This window comes from Onychostruthus taczanowskii, unplaced genomic scaffold, assembly GCF_017590055.1.
Source record: "Onychostruthus taczanowskii isolate IOZ18803 unplaced genomic scaffold, ASM1759005v1 scaffold34, whole genome shotgun sequence".
Lineage (NCBI taxonomy): Eukaryota > Metazoa > Chordata > Aves > Passeriformes > Passeridae > Onychostruthus > Onychostruthus taczanowskii.
The window spans coordinates 1,141,258-1,157,086 of NW_024500794.1; the positions used below are offsets into that span (position 1 = coordinate 1,141,258).

Sequence of the window (15,829 nt, forward strand, 5' to 3'; positions counted from 1 at the left end):
CTGCTGACCCTACAGAGCACACATATTGTGAAGTGGCGCTCTCGGAAGCCCGTCGTGCCCAGCGGGGATGTTCGCAAAGCTCCTCGGGTGCCCGCGCTGGAGAGAGCTCGACCCGGGCTCTGCTTCTGCCGTGCCGGGCGGGTCCCCGGTCGGATTGCGAGGGGGCTGCGCCCTCCTTCCCCCGAGCTCTGGGAACCGCTCCGCAGCAGCCGCATGCCAGCGGGATTTCGTTGTGAGGACGCCTGGACCCACGCGAGCCCCTGGCAACAGAAGGCTGGCTCTGATCCCGCTGCTGCCAAGGGGCGAGACGGCTCCAGCCGCCGCTCTCTGGCGAGAGGGCCCGGGCAGCGGGGGAGACACGTCCCGCAGGGTGGCTCCCCGCACGGGCCGGCGTGTCACCGCTCGGGCTGGCGTGTCACCGCTCGGCTGTCCCGGAGTGGAGGCTCCGGTGCTGCCGCGGTCCCCGCTCCCCTGCGTGGTGGGGGCTGCTCGCTGCCTACCCCGCTGCGGGGAGGGGTGCGGGGAGAGCTGCACACGCCAGCGGGAGGCGAGGTGCCCGCGGGGGACAGGAGACCTGCCAGCTGGCGGCCAGGCACGCTGCAGCCTGCGGGCAGGGAAATCTGTGTTCTCCAGGGTAGGGGGCAGCCCCGTACTGCTAGAAGCGGCCTTCCCGTGGGAAACGGGGCCGAAGTGACTCGAGGGTGAGGTGGTGGGATCTGTCGTGACTGTTCAAACCCCTTATTTTTAAAAGGGAAGAAATGCGGGGGGAGGAGGAAGAAGAGACAGAAATGAGATGCTGACACTGAGGAGTCGCAGGGAGACATCAACAATCGGTGCCTATAGACCACATCAAAGCACTGCAGAGCAACAATGAAATGCCTTGAAATACTTCTTAATGCAATGTTTGCATTGGGCAAGTCCACAGATGACGCCGAATTTGCCATCACAAGAGAAAGAAAGCTGCAGATGAGGTTTAACCAACATTTCTCTGAAACCCGACTATAGAGGGAAAAGAGAGGAAGGGAGAGGGAGAGATTTTTATAATCCTGAAAGGCAAGAGGAGAAACCACATCAACGCAAAGTGAGTAAAATGCGGCAGGGCAGGATTACTAAGGCACAGGGGGATCTTAACAAATAGACCAATATACCACAAAACATCTGTAAAGAAGAAAACTTCCAGTCAGGATTGGTACGGAGGCACTTTTGACTCAGAGGCTATTGCTCTGCTATTTTAGAAGAGGCAATACTTGTTCCCCCTGGAGCCCCCGTTCCCCTGGCGATACGGGGGCACACACAACCTGAGTTTTGTCCCGATAGCTGGAAAGCTTTTCCGGGCGGGACGCCTCTCGCACGGATGGTGAAGAAGGAAAACGGGGGCGAATGTGTGTGCTGGCAAGGAGAAAGCCTCTGGGTTCCGGTCAGTCTCTGCCAAACAAGCAGTCACACTCAGATGAGCGCTTAATTGCTATTGTGTTTTTGTTTTCCAAAGGCAGAACTCCTATTCCCTGAGCGCGGCTGCAGTGTGGCACAGGCTGGCTTTGTCTGGTTGCTGTGCGGCCGCTCTCGTCATGCTGGCCCCGCCTGACTGCAGCCCAAAGCCAGCAGTACCTATTTAGCCTCCTGCCACCCACGCACGAGAGAATGGCTGGATGCCGGCGGCTGAACACCCCTCTGCCCTGCAGCGAGCCTCTCCCTCGCTGACTGCTCCTTCCCGAGGAGATGAAGCCCCGATCTATGCTGGACTGTCAGATCCCGCTCTCAATTTGCTTCGTCCTTCCCCCGTGGGCGAGCTGCTGTACCCTCTGAATTTGGCTCTCCCACCTCACCCGCTGGCCGGCCGTGCCAGGCGAGACCCGGCACTCTTTTCCTAAGCCGGAGCCCGTCGCGGCTGAGCGTCCCGTGCTGTTTTCAGACAGAACCTCCCGGTTGCTGCGCCCACGCCGGGCAGCCTCGGGAAGTGCTGCCGGGGCTGCCTGCCCTGGGTCCGGCTGGCCGGGGCGCTCCGCTCTTCCCTGCTGCGGAGATGTCCCCGCGGTTCTGTCCCCGCGGTTCGCAGCTGGCTGCTGCCCGCCGCCCGCCCCAAAATATTGTTCTGCCGGAGCCTGAAAGGCGGCATTGCGGCCCTCGGGCTCCTCCTCCGAGTATGCCACACGCCGCTCCTTGACCCGGGGCGACTCCGTGCCCGCAGCGACAGGGCCGAGCCCGGGGCAGGGAGAGAGGCCCTGCGGCGGGGAAAGCACCGCACACTGCCGGGCTCGCTGCTGCGGGATCCTGTCTCCCGGGACATGGAGAGAGAAGATAATTTCACTTATAGAATCACGATAGAACGTGATCCCGACAGGAATGCGGCCGGCACCGAGACGGGAGCGGGGGAATATCTATAGGTTTCTGCGGCTTTGCGGGGAATTAGCAGGATGAGCTGTGGGGGGCCGAGAAAGCTGCGGTGAGGGAGAGATAAAGGTTCGGCTGGGTATCCCACGGCGTAATCACTCGTTGCGCACTGTTCGATTCCAAGGTTTCTATCTTCCAGGCAGAAGAAATCCCTGCGAGGTGTGCAGCTCACACGGGGAAAAAAAAAAAAAAAAAAAAAAAGGACCACCTCCTGGGACACAGACACAGAAGAAGTTCCTCCTGCCAGCCCAGAATTTCGACCTGAGAGAGCCCAGTCCCCGGCAGCTTTCTGGTTACTAGAAACTAATAAAAACAGTATTAGAAGCTAATAAAATCTTGCTTAATAATAAATCTGGGTAAATTCCGGGCGCGGGGCAAGAGCGGGAGAGGTTTGGGATGCAAAAAGAGGGCACGGGTCTGGGTCTGGTGGCTCATGACCACTTTCTAGGGTCTTGGAGGGGCGTGTCTGGCGTGCCTGGCTCACACAGCAGCCGTGTTTCACGTGGGTCAAAATAAGGCGTGTTTGAAGTTCCCGGGTTGTGCCACGAACGTATCTCGTGAGGAGGCCGGGATCCACTCTCCTGCTTCTGTAGTGGTGCCTAGCGTCCATAGCACTGTTTTCCATAGTGGGAGGATTTCATCCGGCGGCCACAGATCTTTTGAATAGTCCCATTAAAATCTGCTTCGTTTTAGGTTCGGCCCTAAACGGGATTGTTTACGGTATAACACATCATGTATGAGGTAGGGGAGCGCAGAGACGTCTCTTGGTTCAAAGAGCCGTGCCTCGAAGAGGAAAAAAAAATCCCTTATATTTATTTTTTTGACCGAACACACATTGAAATACTGTGTGCATTCCTGCTTTCCTCCCTGAAAAGCGAGCTTTGGATCCCGTCTCGCTAACAAGGGGCCGGTTGTCCGCCTGCAGCGCCCCGTATGAGAACTATTGTGAGCAAGACCCGCAGCGTTTTCTGGGGAACGCAATTTTTTAGGCGTGTATGAGCCTTGGGGACAAGAGCGGGACAAGGGGCGGCGTGGCTGGGTCCTGCCGGGGGAGGTTAAGGCACCCTTGGCTTCTCCTTCTCCTCCTTCCCGGCAGCAGCTCAGGCTGGGACGGCTGCAAGGTACCGTGGGCCCTGTGTCTCCAGATCTCTCTCCACTGATCGCACTCAGTCCTGTGGGTTTGGGAGCCGAGGGTTGCATTTGGGCTGGGAAAATAATCCAACCAAAAAGAAAGCAAATCCCCAAACGTCAATTCCCTTGAACGATCCCAAATTATAACAGCAGCAATTATCTGCGAAGAAGCAGCCCTTCAACGCTCCTCTGTGTAAAAGCTGTTTGCTGCCAGCTTCAAACTGATTTCTTTTACTTTTCCGATGGAAAAGTAGCCAGGCTCCCTGCAGAGAACAGTCACCTTTCAGACTGAAATCTCCCTGACGAGACTCACGCGTGGGCTGCCCCACGCCTGATCCTGGCCCGGTTTTCTCGGTGCTCCTCGTGGGGTGATAAAGGAGGCGGACACATCCCGATAGGAGCGCTGAGCCACTGCAGAGCTGAGCCCCTCGGCCTCCTGGGGATGCTTGACCGGAGACCTTCCCGAGACCAACTCTAGTGCCCTGACTCTGACAGTGGATCTGGTTAAAGGTCTTATCCTGGAGTTTGTCTAGATACAGCCTCGCTGCCGGCTTTCCCCCGCTCCTCCCGAGGTCTCCTAGCCCTCTAGAATTCGGAAATTCCTTCAGGGTGGTTTATGTATTGGGGGAAGAACCCCAAAATGAGCAAACAAACAAACAATCCAACCCAGACGTATGAAACGCTTTGAAATCTCTCTGGGTCCCTTCTGGCCGGCTAACACCACTCCAGAGTCCACCTGGAAACAGGAGCAGGAAGAAGGAGGCCCCGAGGAAACCTCAGCGACCCAGTGCGGATGAGGCCGGGGGAGCGCGCAGGGGGGCAGCGGAGCCCAGGAGCCCGTGTGCACCTTCTGCTCGGCACCAGCACCCCGTGTGAGCGACTTCGGCTGGCTTTGCCACCTCTTCTCGGGGGTGTGAGTGTGGGTGTGCAAATAAGGTTGTCAGGAGGGTAGTGTGGCGGGTGGCATGGCTGATTGGACACCTCTGTTCCGCATGGAGCCTAGCGGTGTACAGTTTTTTGGTGGGGTTTTTTTTGGGTTTTTTTTGGTTTGCTCCGCTTTCCGGTGGTGTTGCCAACCTCTGCCCTCCTTGGAGCTGCCTCCTGCCTCTCGCCATCCGAGAGCTGCAGCCACGAGGATTCATTCACCTGTCAGCAGAGACCTCAGCACAAGGCAGGGAGAAAATCTGCAGAAGAGGGAGGAAAAATAAATATCTTACCAAAAAAAAAAAAAAAAAAAAAGCGGGCGGCAGGAGCAGCCGGAGCCGGGATTGGGTCCGGGCCGCCCGTGGGTGTGAAGCCGAGTGTCCCGGGCGGGCGCGCCCCCAGGCTGTGCCCGGCGGCCGCGGCGCGCAGGGAGCGTGGGGCAGCGCAGCCCGCCCGCGTGTGTCTGCGGGTTTCACGCAAGCAGCCAGAGCTGAAAGCGGCAGAAACTCCGCGAAAGCGGGTCTGTAGTCTGCAAATGAAGAGAGAGATCATCTAGTCCCCCGCTTATCGTTCCGGGTTGTTCTGAAGTTTGGCGCGGTAAATACGAAATGCATGGCTTTTAATCCTGCCTGTGTTGTCCCAAGTCAGTAACTGAGAAGGCAGAAGGGTCTCTTAGCCGCGACTTTGGTCTTTGTTTTTTTTTGCGAGGGGAACCTGCTCTGTGTGAATTATTCATCATAATTGCCTATTTCCAAGCAGCACGGCGGGGAGGCTCCGAAATGCAGTCAGGTCTGACTGGTGCCTGGAGAAAAGTGACGCCCGGAGCCGGTGGAAGTTCAGGGACAATTTTAAGTTCCCGATTCTCCTCCCCACCGGGAACACTGGGGCCGGCATGGGGATGAATATGGGGGGAGGCCCGGGGACAAGGGGCATTTTGTTGCCTTAAGCCCTTAAGGAAACGTGCCTATGCCTTTCTGCTCTGCCTGGTCTCCTTCTGCCACCCCTAAAACAGGAGAGACAAAAATAATATATGCGCCGAAACAAACAGGGGAGAAGTCCTGGTAAAATGGAGGGAAAGTAGTGGCTGTTTTTTATAGTCCAAGTGTATAATCGGATTTTTTTCCCTGTCCTGATAGAAAGCAGATAAATTTAGGAAGGGAGAGCTAAGAGAATAATTACAGGGTGAAGGTAGTTAAATTTTATTTCGAGTCCCAAAGGCAAAACCTGACATTTTATTGCAAACATCTGGAAGGCTTAAGAGACTGGCATGGTGTTTGTTTAAACACTAATAGAGATTTTTATTCTGTAAAACACAAACAAAGCCCATTTAAAAACACTTGAGACTGTAAATATTTTGCGGTGGTTCAATTCTCAAAGCCTGAGAAAACCGGGGGAAGGGGAGGGGGAACGAATCGACAGCATAATAGGGGTATAATTATGAATTAGTTAATATACGCAACAATACCGTTTGTGCAGACCATAAAAATAAATTGCAAGCGTATTTTTTTCCCCAGTCACAATAACTGACCCCGCGCAGCACGGGAACATCACCTCGCTCGTTTTTCCAAGCGGCGACTTGTGCTTGCTTTAAACTTGCCTCTTTCTAGAGAGCCAGCCTCGAAATCCTCGATCCGCTAAAAGATAATCGGCGCTGGGATAAAGCCCAGTAAATCGCTCGCTCACCTTATCAGACAGCCTGGTTTTAACGTTGTTTTCAATTACTAACTTTTTAAAAAAGAGAAATAACAATAAATCCACGGGCTAGGTCTGGGGAAACCTTCGGAAAGGTTTTTCTTGCTGTGGAGAAGGGTTTGAAAGTGGCCCAGCCCCTGCAAACAGCACATCTGGACTGCACTCCCGCCCAGCAGCCGGCTCCCCTTATTTCTCTTTTTTCCCCAAATATTTCCATATATAAACAAATATTTTTCAGGCTCGCTCTGCGACAACTGGAAAGCAGAAATGAATGATTTCTTTATAAACCCCGAGGCCTGGCCCTGCGACCCTTGCTCCTGCCACTTTATTCCAGGGAGCAGTTTCCTGGATTTAATGGGAGCTACCCCTGCGAGTAAGAGTCTGGAATAAAGACCAGGCAAAGGGACGCATTCATCTCTGGCTGCCGGGGGTCGGAGTCGGATCTGAATCCAGATTAAGGCCAGGCCTCGGGTAGACTCGAGTTTACGCCGCTCGCCGCGGGGAGAGGGGACCGTGGCCTCGGTGCCGCTGCGGCTGAGAGGAGCCCCGCGGTCCGGGTGCGGGCGGCGCAGCGCCTTTTGCTCAGTCAGGTCTTAATGCAAAGGCTCATCCGAAATCCCATCCCCCGGCTCGGGGAGAGGGGCTTTCCTCTGGGTGAGCTTTCTCAGAGCAGGGGGCAGCGAGCCCTGCGAGGGGGCAGCGCTGGCTCTCTGTCCCTCCCGCCCCTCTCATCCCTCCCCTTTCCCCCGGCACTTCCAGTGGGGCCGCAAGGTCGCCGCAGGGTCTGCGCGCTCTCTCCGCTCGCACGGCGCGGCAGCAGTGCCTTTGTGTTTGCCGCTTTGGCACGGGCACAGGGAGGGCGAGCAGTCCTAAACCTCCCGGGCACCAGGACAGGGCCAGGGAGGAGGGAGAGGAGCAGTCGTCGGGGCCGGGAATCCCCGCGGTTCCGGGAGAGGTGTCCGGGAGCGCGGGGAGCTGCTCTCCCGCTCCTGGCAAAAGGGTCTGCTCCCTGGGGTTTGACAATTAGGGGCCGTGTGGGCTTGGGAAAACACAAGTGTCTCTTGTCGGTGCTGCAGAGGCTGTGCTCGGCTGCCAGAGCCGGGCGCGGAGCGCTCCCACACCTCAGCTCGCAGATTTCGGGTGTCACAGGAGAGAGCCCCAGGGTAGGAGACCCAAAAGGGGTCGGGGCTGCTTGAAACCGTCCACGAGTAAAACTACACTTACTGCTCTGAAAAACGTATTTCTGAGTTCTTACATCAGTTCCCAAAATTCGCTTAAATCTCTCTGCCTTTCCAGCACCATTTATTTTCACTAAACCGCTATAAATAATCCACCGTTTTCTTGGGCTCTTTTGCTAAAATCTCCCTCCAGCTTCTTTGAAAGCCTTCCTCGGTGCCTGTATCTCGGACAAGTGTTTCCGAGGCTTTCGGAAAGAGGGAAAAAATTGTTTTGATGGGTTTTTTTTGGGGATTTTTTTTTTTTTGAGACATTCCTTCGCCTGGGAAAAGTCACACAGCTGGGGGACCCGCTGGAAACACGCGTGCCCTACTCCGAGTCCCCGCTCCGCTGTCGCCTTCCTCCAAGCCCCTGCCTCGTTCGCTCCCTTCTTGTTGTTACTCCTGCCCGGCACGGCTCCCCGCAGGAGTGCCAGGGTGGGGAATACACGACACCCATCCCGTGTGGCAGCGCCGCTGTGCCGGTCGCTGAGCCCGCGGAGAGTGACCTGTCAAGGAGGTGTACTGGAGGGGAGGGGAAAGGAGCGACGGGGAGGGGGATCAGGGCTGTAGGGCGGGTGATGGAGACCTACAAAACCTGCTCCTCGGCCTAGATAACAGGGTTTAGCCGGGATTTCCGAAGAAATGGCTTCTTTCCCGTTTTTCGTCTGAAATCCGTTTCCGCGCGTGGGAACCCCGGGGGGCTGTTGTCAGCCGGCGCTTTAGGCCGGGGAGAGCGGGCTGAAGGGCTCGGCCATCCCGCGCTGAAGTGGGCACCATGGATTCACTCGGAGCAAAAGAAAGTGTCTTTTCCCCTTTCACTTGTTTCCAGCCCCACAGGAAAAAAATCGTCTATGAAAAACCTGCCCTAAGCAGCTCTGCACCTTCGGGGAGCAGCTGAGAAACAACGGACAAAAATAATCCCTTCCTGAAAATTCGTGCGTCTCCTTGCCCGCTTTTCCACCGCGGCTCGGTCCAGGCTAATCCCTTCTCGCATTTTATAATTATTTATATTTTATTTTGAATTTATGTCGAATTAACCCCCCGCGGCTTTCCCCGCTGTATTTTCCGTGTACAGTGTTTCGCTTGACTTCACCTATTTTTCCGGGGTCCCACCAGATAATGAAAACACACGCTTCTGTCACTTTCTCAAAAGCCGCCCTTGGCGCTTTTCACTGCGAGCCCCCCCGCGCCACGCGTGACCGAGGGGCGTGGGAGCAGCTGCGGACCCGCCTCAGCCGGGCGGATGTCAGGGCAGAGCGAACAAGAGAGCAGAAATAAAATGCTGAATATTATCCAGGCAACCAGCCGGGATATGTACCTAGCGGCTTTGTTTTCGCTGTAGCTAGAGTGATAAAAAGAAGCGGGAAAGGGGAAAAAAAAAATTAATCTAGATAAAAATCCCTTCCCAAAGAGAAGGCGCTCCCCATGCCCGGGTGTGTCTGGGTCTTCCTGCCAGCCCACGCCGCCCGCTCAGCCCCGCCGCTCCACGGACACGCATCGTTTTGAAGTGAAATTTCAACCCCCTCGAGACGTTGCTTCTGCTTCTGCCAAACACCGATTCCGCCGGCAAGGGCAAGTAATTCATGGTATAAATGAAGTTTTAAAAACGCCCCGTCATCCGGCGCCGCTGGGTGATAAAGTACCTCTCGGGTACTTTGCGTGGGGATTAGCCGGCAGCAGCGTTTGGGAAACCTGGGTGCGGCGGAGAGAAGTGCGGGAGTTGTTACCTCTGTGTTTAGAGTTATGGGTTTCCTACTGGCTCCCCGTTCTTCAAACAGTTAATTCTCCCGGCCGGTGTTCCAGGACTCAGATGGCCAAAATTCCTCTCCCTCAAGCCCGAGTCTCCCTCCCCTCCCTATTGGGTCGCAGCTTTTGGGTCTCTCCCGAGCTCTCCCTCCTATTGGCCGGGGACATTTTTTTTTTTTTTTTTTTTTTTTTTTTTTTTTTTTTTTTTTTCCCCTGACAGGCGCACGCAGCCTGCCTAACTCTTGGAGGGGAAAAAAAAAAAAATCCCAGAAGTTTGGATCAATCAGAGAGAGACAGAAGGAAAGGGGAGAAGAAAAAAAAAAAAAAAAAAAAAAGAAATCCAGCCTGCAGCCCCTCTGAGCAAGTGCTGGGACCTGGGCTGAGCACACCCTCCTGGCTCTGCCTGCGGAGTATCTGCAGCCTCATGTAGTGCCTTCAGGAGACTGAGGGCTGGTTCTTCTGGGGGTGCAGCTGGGGAGGGGTGGGGGGGGGAGAAAGAGGCAAGAGGCTCTGCCTCTGGTCCCCGAGCTGTGCGCTCCCAGCCACTGGTCGCTCCTCTGCCCAAGGGTCTGGGCTGGGGGATAAGATGAGTGAGAGGCGAAGATCGGCGGTGGCCCTCAGCTCCCGAGCGCACGCTTTCTCGGTAGAAGCCTTGATCGGGACAAATAAAAAGAGGAAACTGCGAGACTGGGAGGACAAGGGGCTGGATTTGTCCATGGAAAGCCTCAGCCCCAATGGCCAGCTGGGGGACAATGAAGACCCGACTCAGTGCCTGGACCTCAACCCTGGTTAGTGCGACTCCTTTCTCTTCGGGACCCCCCCTCCTGCCCCGCTCCCTCCCAGATTCTCGCCCTGAGTCCTGTCGGGAGCTGCCCGCCGGGCAGCGCGTCCCGGAAGACATTCGAGACTGGGAGTACAGAAAAAAAGAAGCGGGAATTTTGCGGAGATTTCTTTTCTTTTCTTTTTTTTTTTCTGTTGCTTTTGTGTTTTTTTTGTTTTTTTTGTTTTTTTTTTGGGAACTTTCTCTTACTCGCTGTGTCTCTTTTCCCCCCCACATAGCTCCATGATCTCCCGCGAGGGACGGCGTGTCCCCTTCTGCTTCCTTTTTAACCCTCTCTCCTTCCACTCCCTCCGTGTCTGCCGATCGTGGTAGTCCTTCCCGGGTGTCTCGGGACACGCTTTTCGTTTTGCCCCAGTTTCCCGATCCCCGATGGTGGAGTTGCCGGGTGGGTCGGGGGCAAAGGAGTGGGGTGCGAGATGCACCCCTCTCCTCTTTTCCGCCCCCCGCGTACTCCCCGAGGAAACAGTGGAGCCCAAGCGGAGGTTTCGGTGTAGGAGGAGGATGTGGGCATCCAGGATCAGCGCTGCCCCGGGACGAGGGTCGCCGGCTCTTCGGAGCAAGGGAGACCCGCTGTGTGCTCCCGCAGCTCGGGATCCTTCTCCGGGACCGGACCCGCTGGGTTCCGGCCGGCGCGGCCTCGCTGCGCTCCCGGGACGGAGCGCACAAGGCGCGGCGGAAGCGCGGGGGAACTCGGAGGGGGACCGATCCTCTCCGGAGGGAAATCGCTCCCGGCAGGGAAAAAGACCTCAGCGGGCAAGGGGCTCTGCGAGGAGTCCAGCCCCGCTGCCGAGCCTGGCTCCTCCCGGGAGCACGGAGCAGCGCCGGGCCCGCGGCCCCGAGGCCGGCGGGACGGGGTCAGGGCAGAGGGAGCGCGACGCTTCCCTCCTGGTGTCCGTACTTTTGACTTTAAACTCTCGTTTGTTTATTTCTGCTTAAAAGGCACCCGGTAGCTCGCAGCTCTCATTTGGCTCAAGCCAGACCCTCGGTCTCCTCTGGTCCCCCCGGCCGCTCCTCTCCGGCCTAAAACGACGGCTCCGCAAACGCAGCCGCGGACCCGCGACGATCCCGAGGGTGGAATCGCGCTGGGCCTCGCTCCCCGAGCTGTCCCCGCGCCCTTCTCGCCGTCCCCACGCCCCGCTCCCCAGGGCCTTAACAGGGGACGGAGGGAGCGGCCCCGCTCTCACAGTTATAATGGGGGGAGAAAGCGAATTTTAGGTGATTTCTCTTTGCTTTTAGTGTTCGGACGGGGCAAAAAGGTCAAACGATTTCTTTGCGCAGGCCTAAGAAAAAGGGCAGAAATATCCTCCACTCCTGCCAAGTCCGTTCCGCTGCACTTGGAACACCTTTTAAATTTCGTTTTTATTTATTTTGCGTGACGTTCCCTGAGCTATCAATTAGTATAAGCTGCCTTAAACTGAGAGTAAAAAAACCCAAACCAATAAAACAAAAACAAAAGGAGGCGAAAAAAAGAGAAATAATTTTAGATAGAGGTATCAAAAATATTTGCTGTAAAAAATAATATTTAAAGTGTTTTTGAAGGGAGCTAAAGACCATGAAGACTTCGCCCCTCTACGCCCTCAAGGAACCGCATTTCAATTTGCTTTTTACAGCAGCAGCCTTTCCCGGTGCGGATCCTGAGAAGTAGGTAAAATTCGCTGCCAGGGTCTTCTCTCCCGGGAAAAACGGGCATAAAGGAGAAGGGACAGCAGCGATCAACCGGTCAAAAAAATAGCCTAGGGCTTCAGAGCCTTCCCCGTTCAAAAGAATAAATACGCGATCTTAGACAAAAATTCGCTTCCTAATAACAGAGTGTATCTGTGCATCAGTCTTATTTTTCTCTTTTTTTTTTTTTTAAACAGTTTTTCTTTTTCTTTCTCTTTTTTAAAAGAACCTTTTTTTCATAAATTTTTAGCCGCAATGGGTTATGGTCTTATACAGTCTAAAAGTTTAATTTGACTATTTCTCCATTAATTCGAATTGGAAAATTGGAAAACTCTCCATGCGCCAGATTGGAGAGCGGGAGAGAATGGCTGCTAGTTCCTGAAACCTCAGAAAGTAAATGTGATGTTTTTCATAAAGAAAAGGAAATCAAGAACAGTTTGAGAAATCATTTTTAGGAGGTTGATAGACTTTAAATAAAGTCCGCGACTGTAATTTGCACAGTCACTTCATTAAAGCTAATTCCTCCGCGGTGTAATTTTGCTGCTGGGTGAAAATTGATTAGCGGCTCCATAATGACCACCAAATTCCATCTTTACAAGACCTAATTAAGAACAAACTTTACACATAACGTATTTTATACTTGCCAAATCTCCAGCGATATAGAAAAAAAATTAGAAAAGGGAATTTTTATAGAGTCCCAAAGGTTCAACACTCAAAGCCGCTGCCCCCGAGTAGCGACGGGCTGTTCCTTCTGCTGCTGCTACGGGGGTGCTTGCGGAGAGGCCGCAAGTCGTACAGTACGCGCTGGGAAATTATGTCTTGATTTTCGTGGGATAACCTAAATCGGTCTAGCCCCATTTACCGATCTTTTCGCCTAAATTGCCTCCATTTCAGCGCCGGAGGGTCTGAAAACTACTCAATGCGGGGAGCTAAACGCGGCCACAAATAGAGTAAGGCTTCGCTCTTCTTTTCCCAGACCTTTTGCGTGCAAAAGGCGGGTATGAGGATTTCTCTCCCCAAGCGCGGGACACGTCCTCCGGCAGGGGTGAGGGGAAGGGGCGGCGGAGCGGCCCCGCTTCAGCCCCCGCGTGGGTGCGGGAGCTGTGCGGGACATGCACAGACCGCAGCCTTCGGGAGTGCCCGGGAGGCAGTGCGGCTTGTTTCCCCGTTTTGGCGGAATCCCTGACCCCTTACGTGCCATCTTGCAGCCGTGCCCAAACTCTGCGGTGACGATATTGGCGAGACCGAGTCTCCCCGAGAGACCTGCCTTCCCTCCGGGGCCGCATCTTCCCGGGAGAAGCGAGGTGACAGGCTGGGAGGTGCCGGGTCGGGCTGTGGCGTGGGCGAAGGTGAGAAAAGCAATCGGACAAACCCCCCAGGTTTGTAAGGAACATCTCCCGAGCATCCGACTTATTTATGCCTCAGCCACGAATTTTGTCGCCAGAGTTAATGTGCTTTTTTTTTTTTTACGAGACTCATTTAAAAGAGGGATAAACCTGGATTTTAACCATGTGCGGGTTCAACCACGAAGTTGTGAAAAGGAATTCGGGATTACAGCGGCTCTCACCTTCTCTTTCCCACCCCGTGCCCTCGGGAGCACCGAGCGCGGGGCCGCGGCCGGGCCGGGGGAGGCAGAGCTCGCCCAGGGCTCCGGGAAGCCTCTCCCGCTGCTCCCCCACCGCCCACGGCCCCACATCCTCCCCCGGCACTCAGTTCTCGCCGCCGACAGGCCAAAGGAGGAGGAGGAGGAGGGTGGCGGGACGCCCCTGCGTCCCCTTGGCAGGTTCGGTTTCAGAGGGCAGCAAAACAATGGGCTCGGGTGTCTTCTGGGTATTTATAGATTTAACCTGAGCAGCGGAAAGGTCACGGGGGCCCCAGGCGTTGCCTCCCCTGATGAATATATTGTTTACCGTCCTTTACGGCCGTGGCACTCCTCGGCCCGTCCCTTCGCCACCCAAGGGCGCAGGGATAGACCGAGGGCGCTCCTTTCCATGTCGAAAGTTTAATACTTTAAAATTTTTTTTTTTTTGAGAATGTGGGTGGTAACGTGTTTCCGTGGACGCGTTTGTCTTCACAAAAATACGGCTGCTCCTTCGGGCGGTCAGGGTCTCCTCACGGCGAGACGCGCACAGGCGCTTCAGAGGAGAACAAAACGCTGCGGCGGCTAAACAGACAGACTTTTTGGGCTTTGGGACCGTCCTTTTCCTCGCGAAGAAACACACAAATAATTTTGTAAACGAATTTTTACTGCCAGTTCAGTCTTTATATCACACGTCCATCCCATCGATATTTTTGGTTGCTTATATTAAAAGTGCACCTACCGGTTAAAAAAAAACCCCAAATCACCCGAAAACAAACAAACAACCCCCAAACAACAAGCCAAACAAAAGAAAACAAGGCATTTTTGAGAGCTTAATTATTCGTTCCTTGTGTTTGTCTGAATCTACACTGGCGAACTACTGCGAACCTCTGCAAGCGCAGTAAAAACACGGCGCACATTTTAAGACCCACAATGTGTTTATTACATGTGCTTATCCGTAAGATTAAGATCCGGGAGCTTGACAAAGCGTTCAGTGGCTGACAAGAGTAAACCCTTCAGCTCTTTTAGCGCGGTGTGTTGCTCTCCTGTGTCTCCCGGGAGGTTGCATCCATGTCCATCGATGGAGGAGGTTGCCCCGCTCTGCCGCAGGGTTCCTGCTCCTCCTTGCCCACGGGCAAGCCCCCTCCGCCGCCGGGGGTGCGGGAGCCACGCAGCCCGCCCACCCTCCGGAGAGGTAAAGAGATTTTAAGAGCAGGAGAACATGCGATTGACCCTTCTACTTCCTTTTTTTAATTTTATTTTTTTAATACCCTTGCTTCTGAATGCTTATATTGATGAAGTCCGTTCTTCGAGCAGCGGCTGTTAGGGCCGTGAAGAGGGAGTGACTTAACTCGGTTTCTCACTTCAGGTTTTGTGTGAGTGCTCGGTGGATGGGGCTACGATTTCAAGAGCTGGCAGAGCAATTTTTCTCGTCTCTTTCCCTAGGTAGAGCACACTGGCGTACCTTGTCCTTTGCATGTTCCTTGAGGCTCGTAGACGAGCAATGCTCTGTGACAACGAGATGTAAGACAAGAGAGTGTCAGCTTTACCTTGCCTTGGGACTGGGCGTTATTGATGATAAGTCTTTCTAACGAATTTGTGTGTGACTGGGATTGTATGAATTCATTCCACCTGTTGGATCATCCGTTTGTCTCTTTAAGACGGGATGCGGAGCTCAGACCCCTTGCTCCCTGGTGTACACGATGGAAGGAAATGCGAAAATCTACCCCCCTAATACCTCTGTTCCCCCATACCCCAGCAGCAGAGTTAATGCTCTCGTCTTTCCCAGAGGAGACAATTGCAGGAGGCAGATGGAGTTGTCCAGATGAGAGCCAGGAGAGCCGAGCCCTGTGGGGGCTCGGGAAAGGGTTTTCTTAGTCAAGTTCATACACCTCTGACCTTGGAGCCTGAGGAGACAGAGAGCGGGAAGGATTTGTTCCTGCGGTAATATGTGCCTTACTGAACTGGGGAACTCCTGCTGCTGGGTTTGTGGAACTCCTCCTGCAGAGAGGTGAATTACTCACACTGTATTAAGAGGGCAGGTAATAGAATAATAGAGGCAAACCTTAAAGAACAGCAGAGTGTTGGGAAAAGGGCAGTGTGTCAAGCAATTTCTTCCTTTCTTTTATTTATTTTAAGGCTGCAGCATTTTTTACACAGGTTTATTCCATCTGCTGGTAAGGGGAAAGCTGCTGTTTGAAAAGATGTTTCTTGTCTTCGACAAGAACTTTGGGAGAATCCAAAAAGCTTCTGTTACAAGCAAAAGTCAAGTAATTCCTTACGAACCATCAATCACTTCTCCCTCCTCCCATTTGGGACTGAGCACTTATATCAAATATCAGCCCAGCTAGCCTCTCCTCAGGCAGAAGTGTCCTGCTTTATCCGTATCTGTCTTTAAGGAAAACTGATGCTTTTCTCAGATGGAAAAGCTGAAAGATGCCTTCCAAGAACACTGCATTCGGGAAAAGAGCATTTACATTGTTTTACAACACAGTCTGTGCCATTTGAGTCACTTCTATTCACACAGATCACTGTTCCTTTTGTAATCCGTTGGATTCCTGAATGAATCTTTGCTTGCAGTCTTAGGTCTTCAAAGACCAACATTTTTTTTTCTGCCTTCTGTTCTAGATTAATAAGGTTGCAATA

The 15,829-nt window shown here is 54.0% G+C and overlaps 1 protein-coding gene and 1 long non-coding RNA gene across 2 annotated transcripts in view; both read left to right on the plus strand.

Annotated features, from left to right (window-relative positions):
• The first annotated feature begins 702 nt into the window (after positions 1–702).
• LOC121339291 lies at positions 703–2,742 on the plus strand. The gene is made up of 2 exons (XR_005953152.1): positions 703–1,081; positions 2,531–2,742. It is a non-coding gene; the product is annotated as an uncharacterized LOC121339291 (long non-coding RNA).
• A 6,689-nt stretch (positions 2,743–9,431) lies between these two features.
• The window catches only part of TBX15 (T-box transcription factor 15), a 90,707-nt gene continuing 84,309 nt past the window's right edge, over positions 9,432–15,829 (plus strand). The window contains exon 1 of the mRNA XM_041410916.1: positions 9,432–9,889. Coding sequence (XP_041266850.1) covers positions 9,688–9,889 — 202 coding nt within the window. The 5' untranslated portion in view covers positions 9,432–9,687. The remainder of the gene's footprint in view (positions 9,890–15,829) is intronic.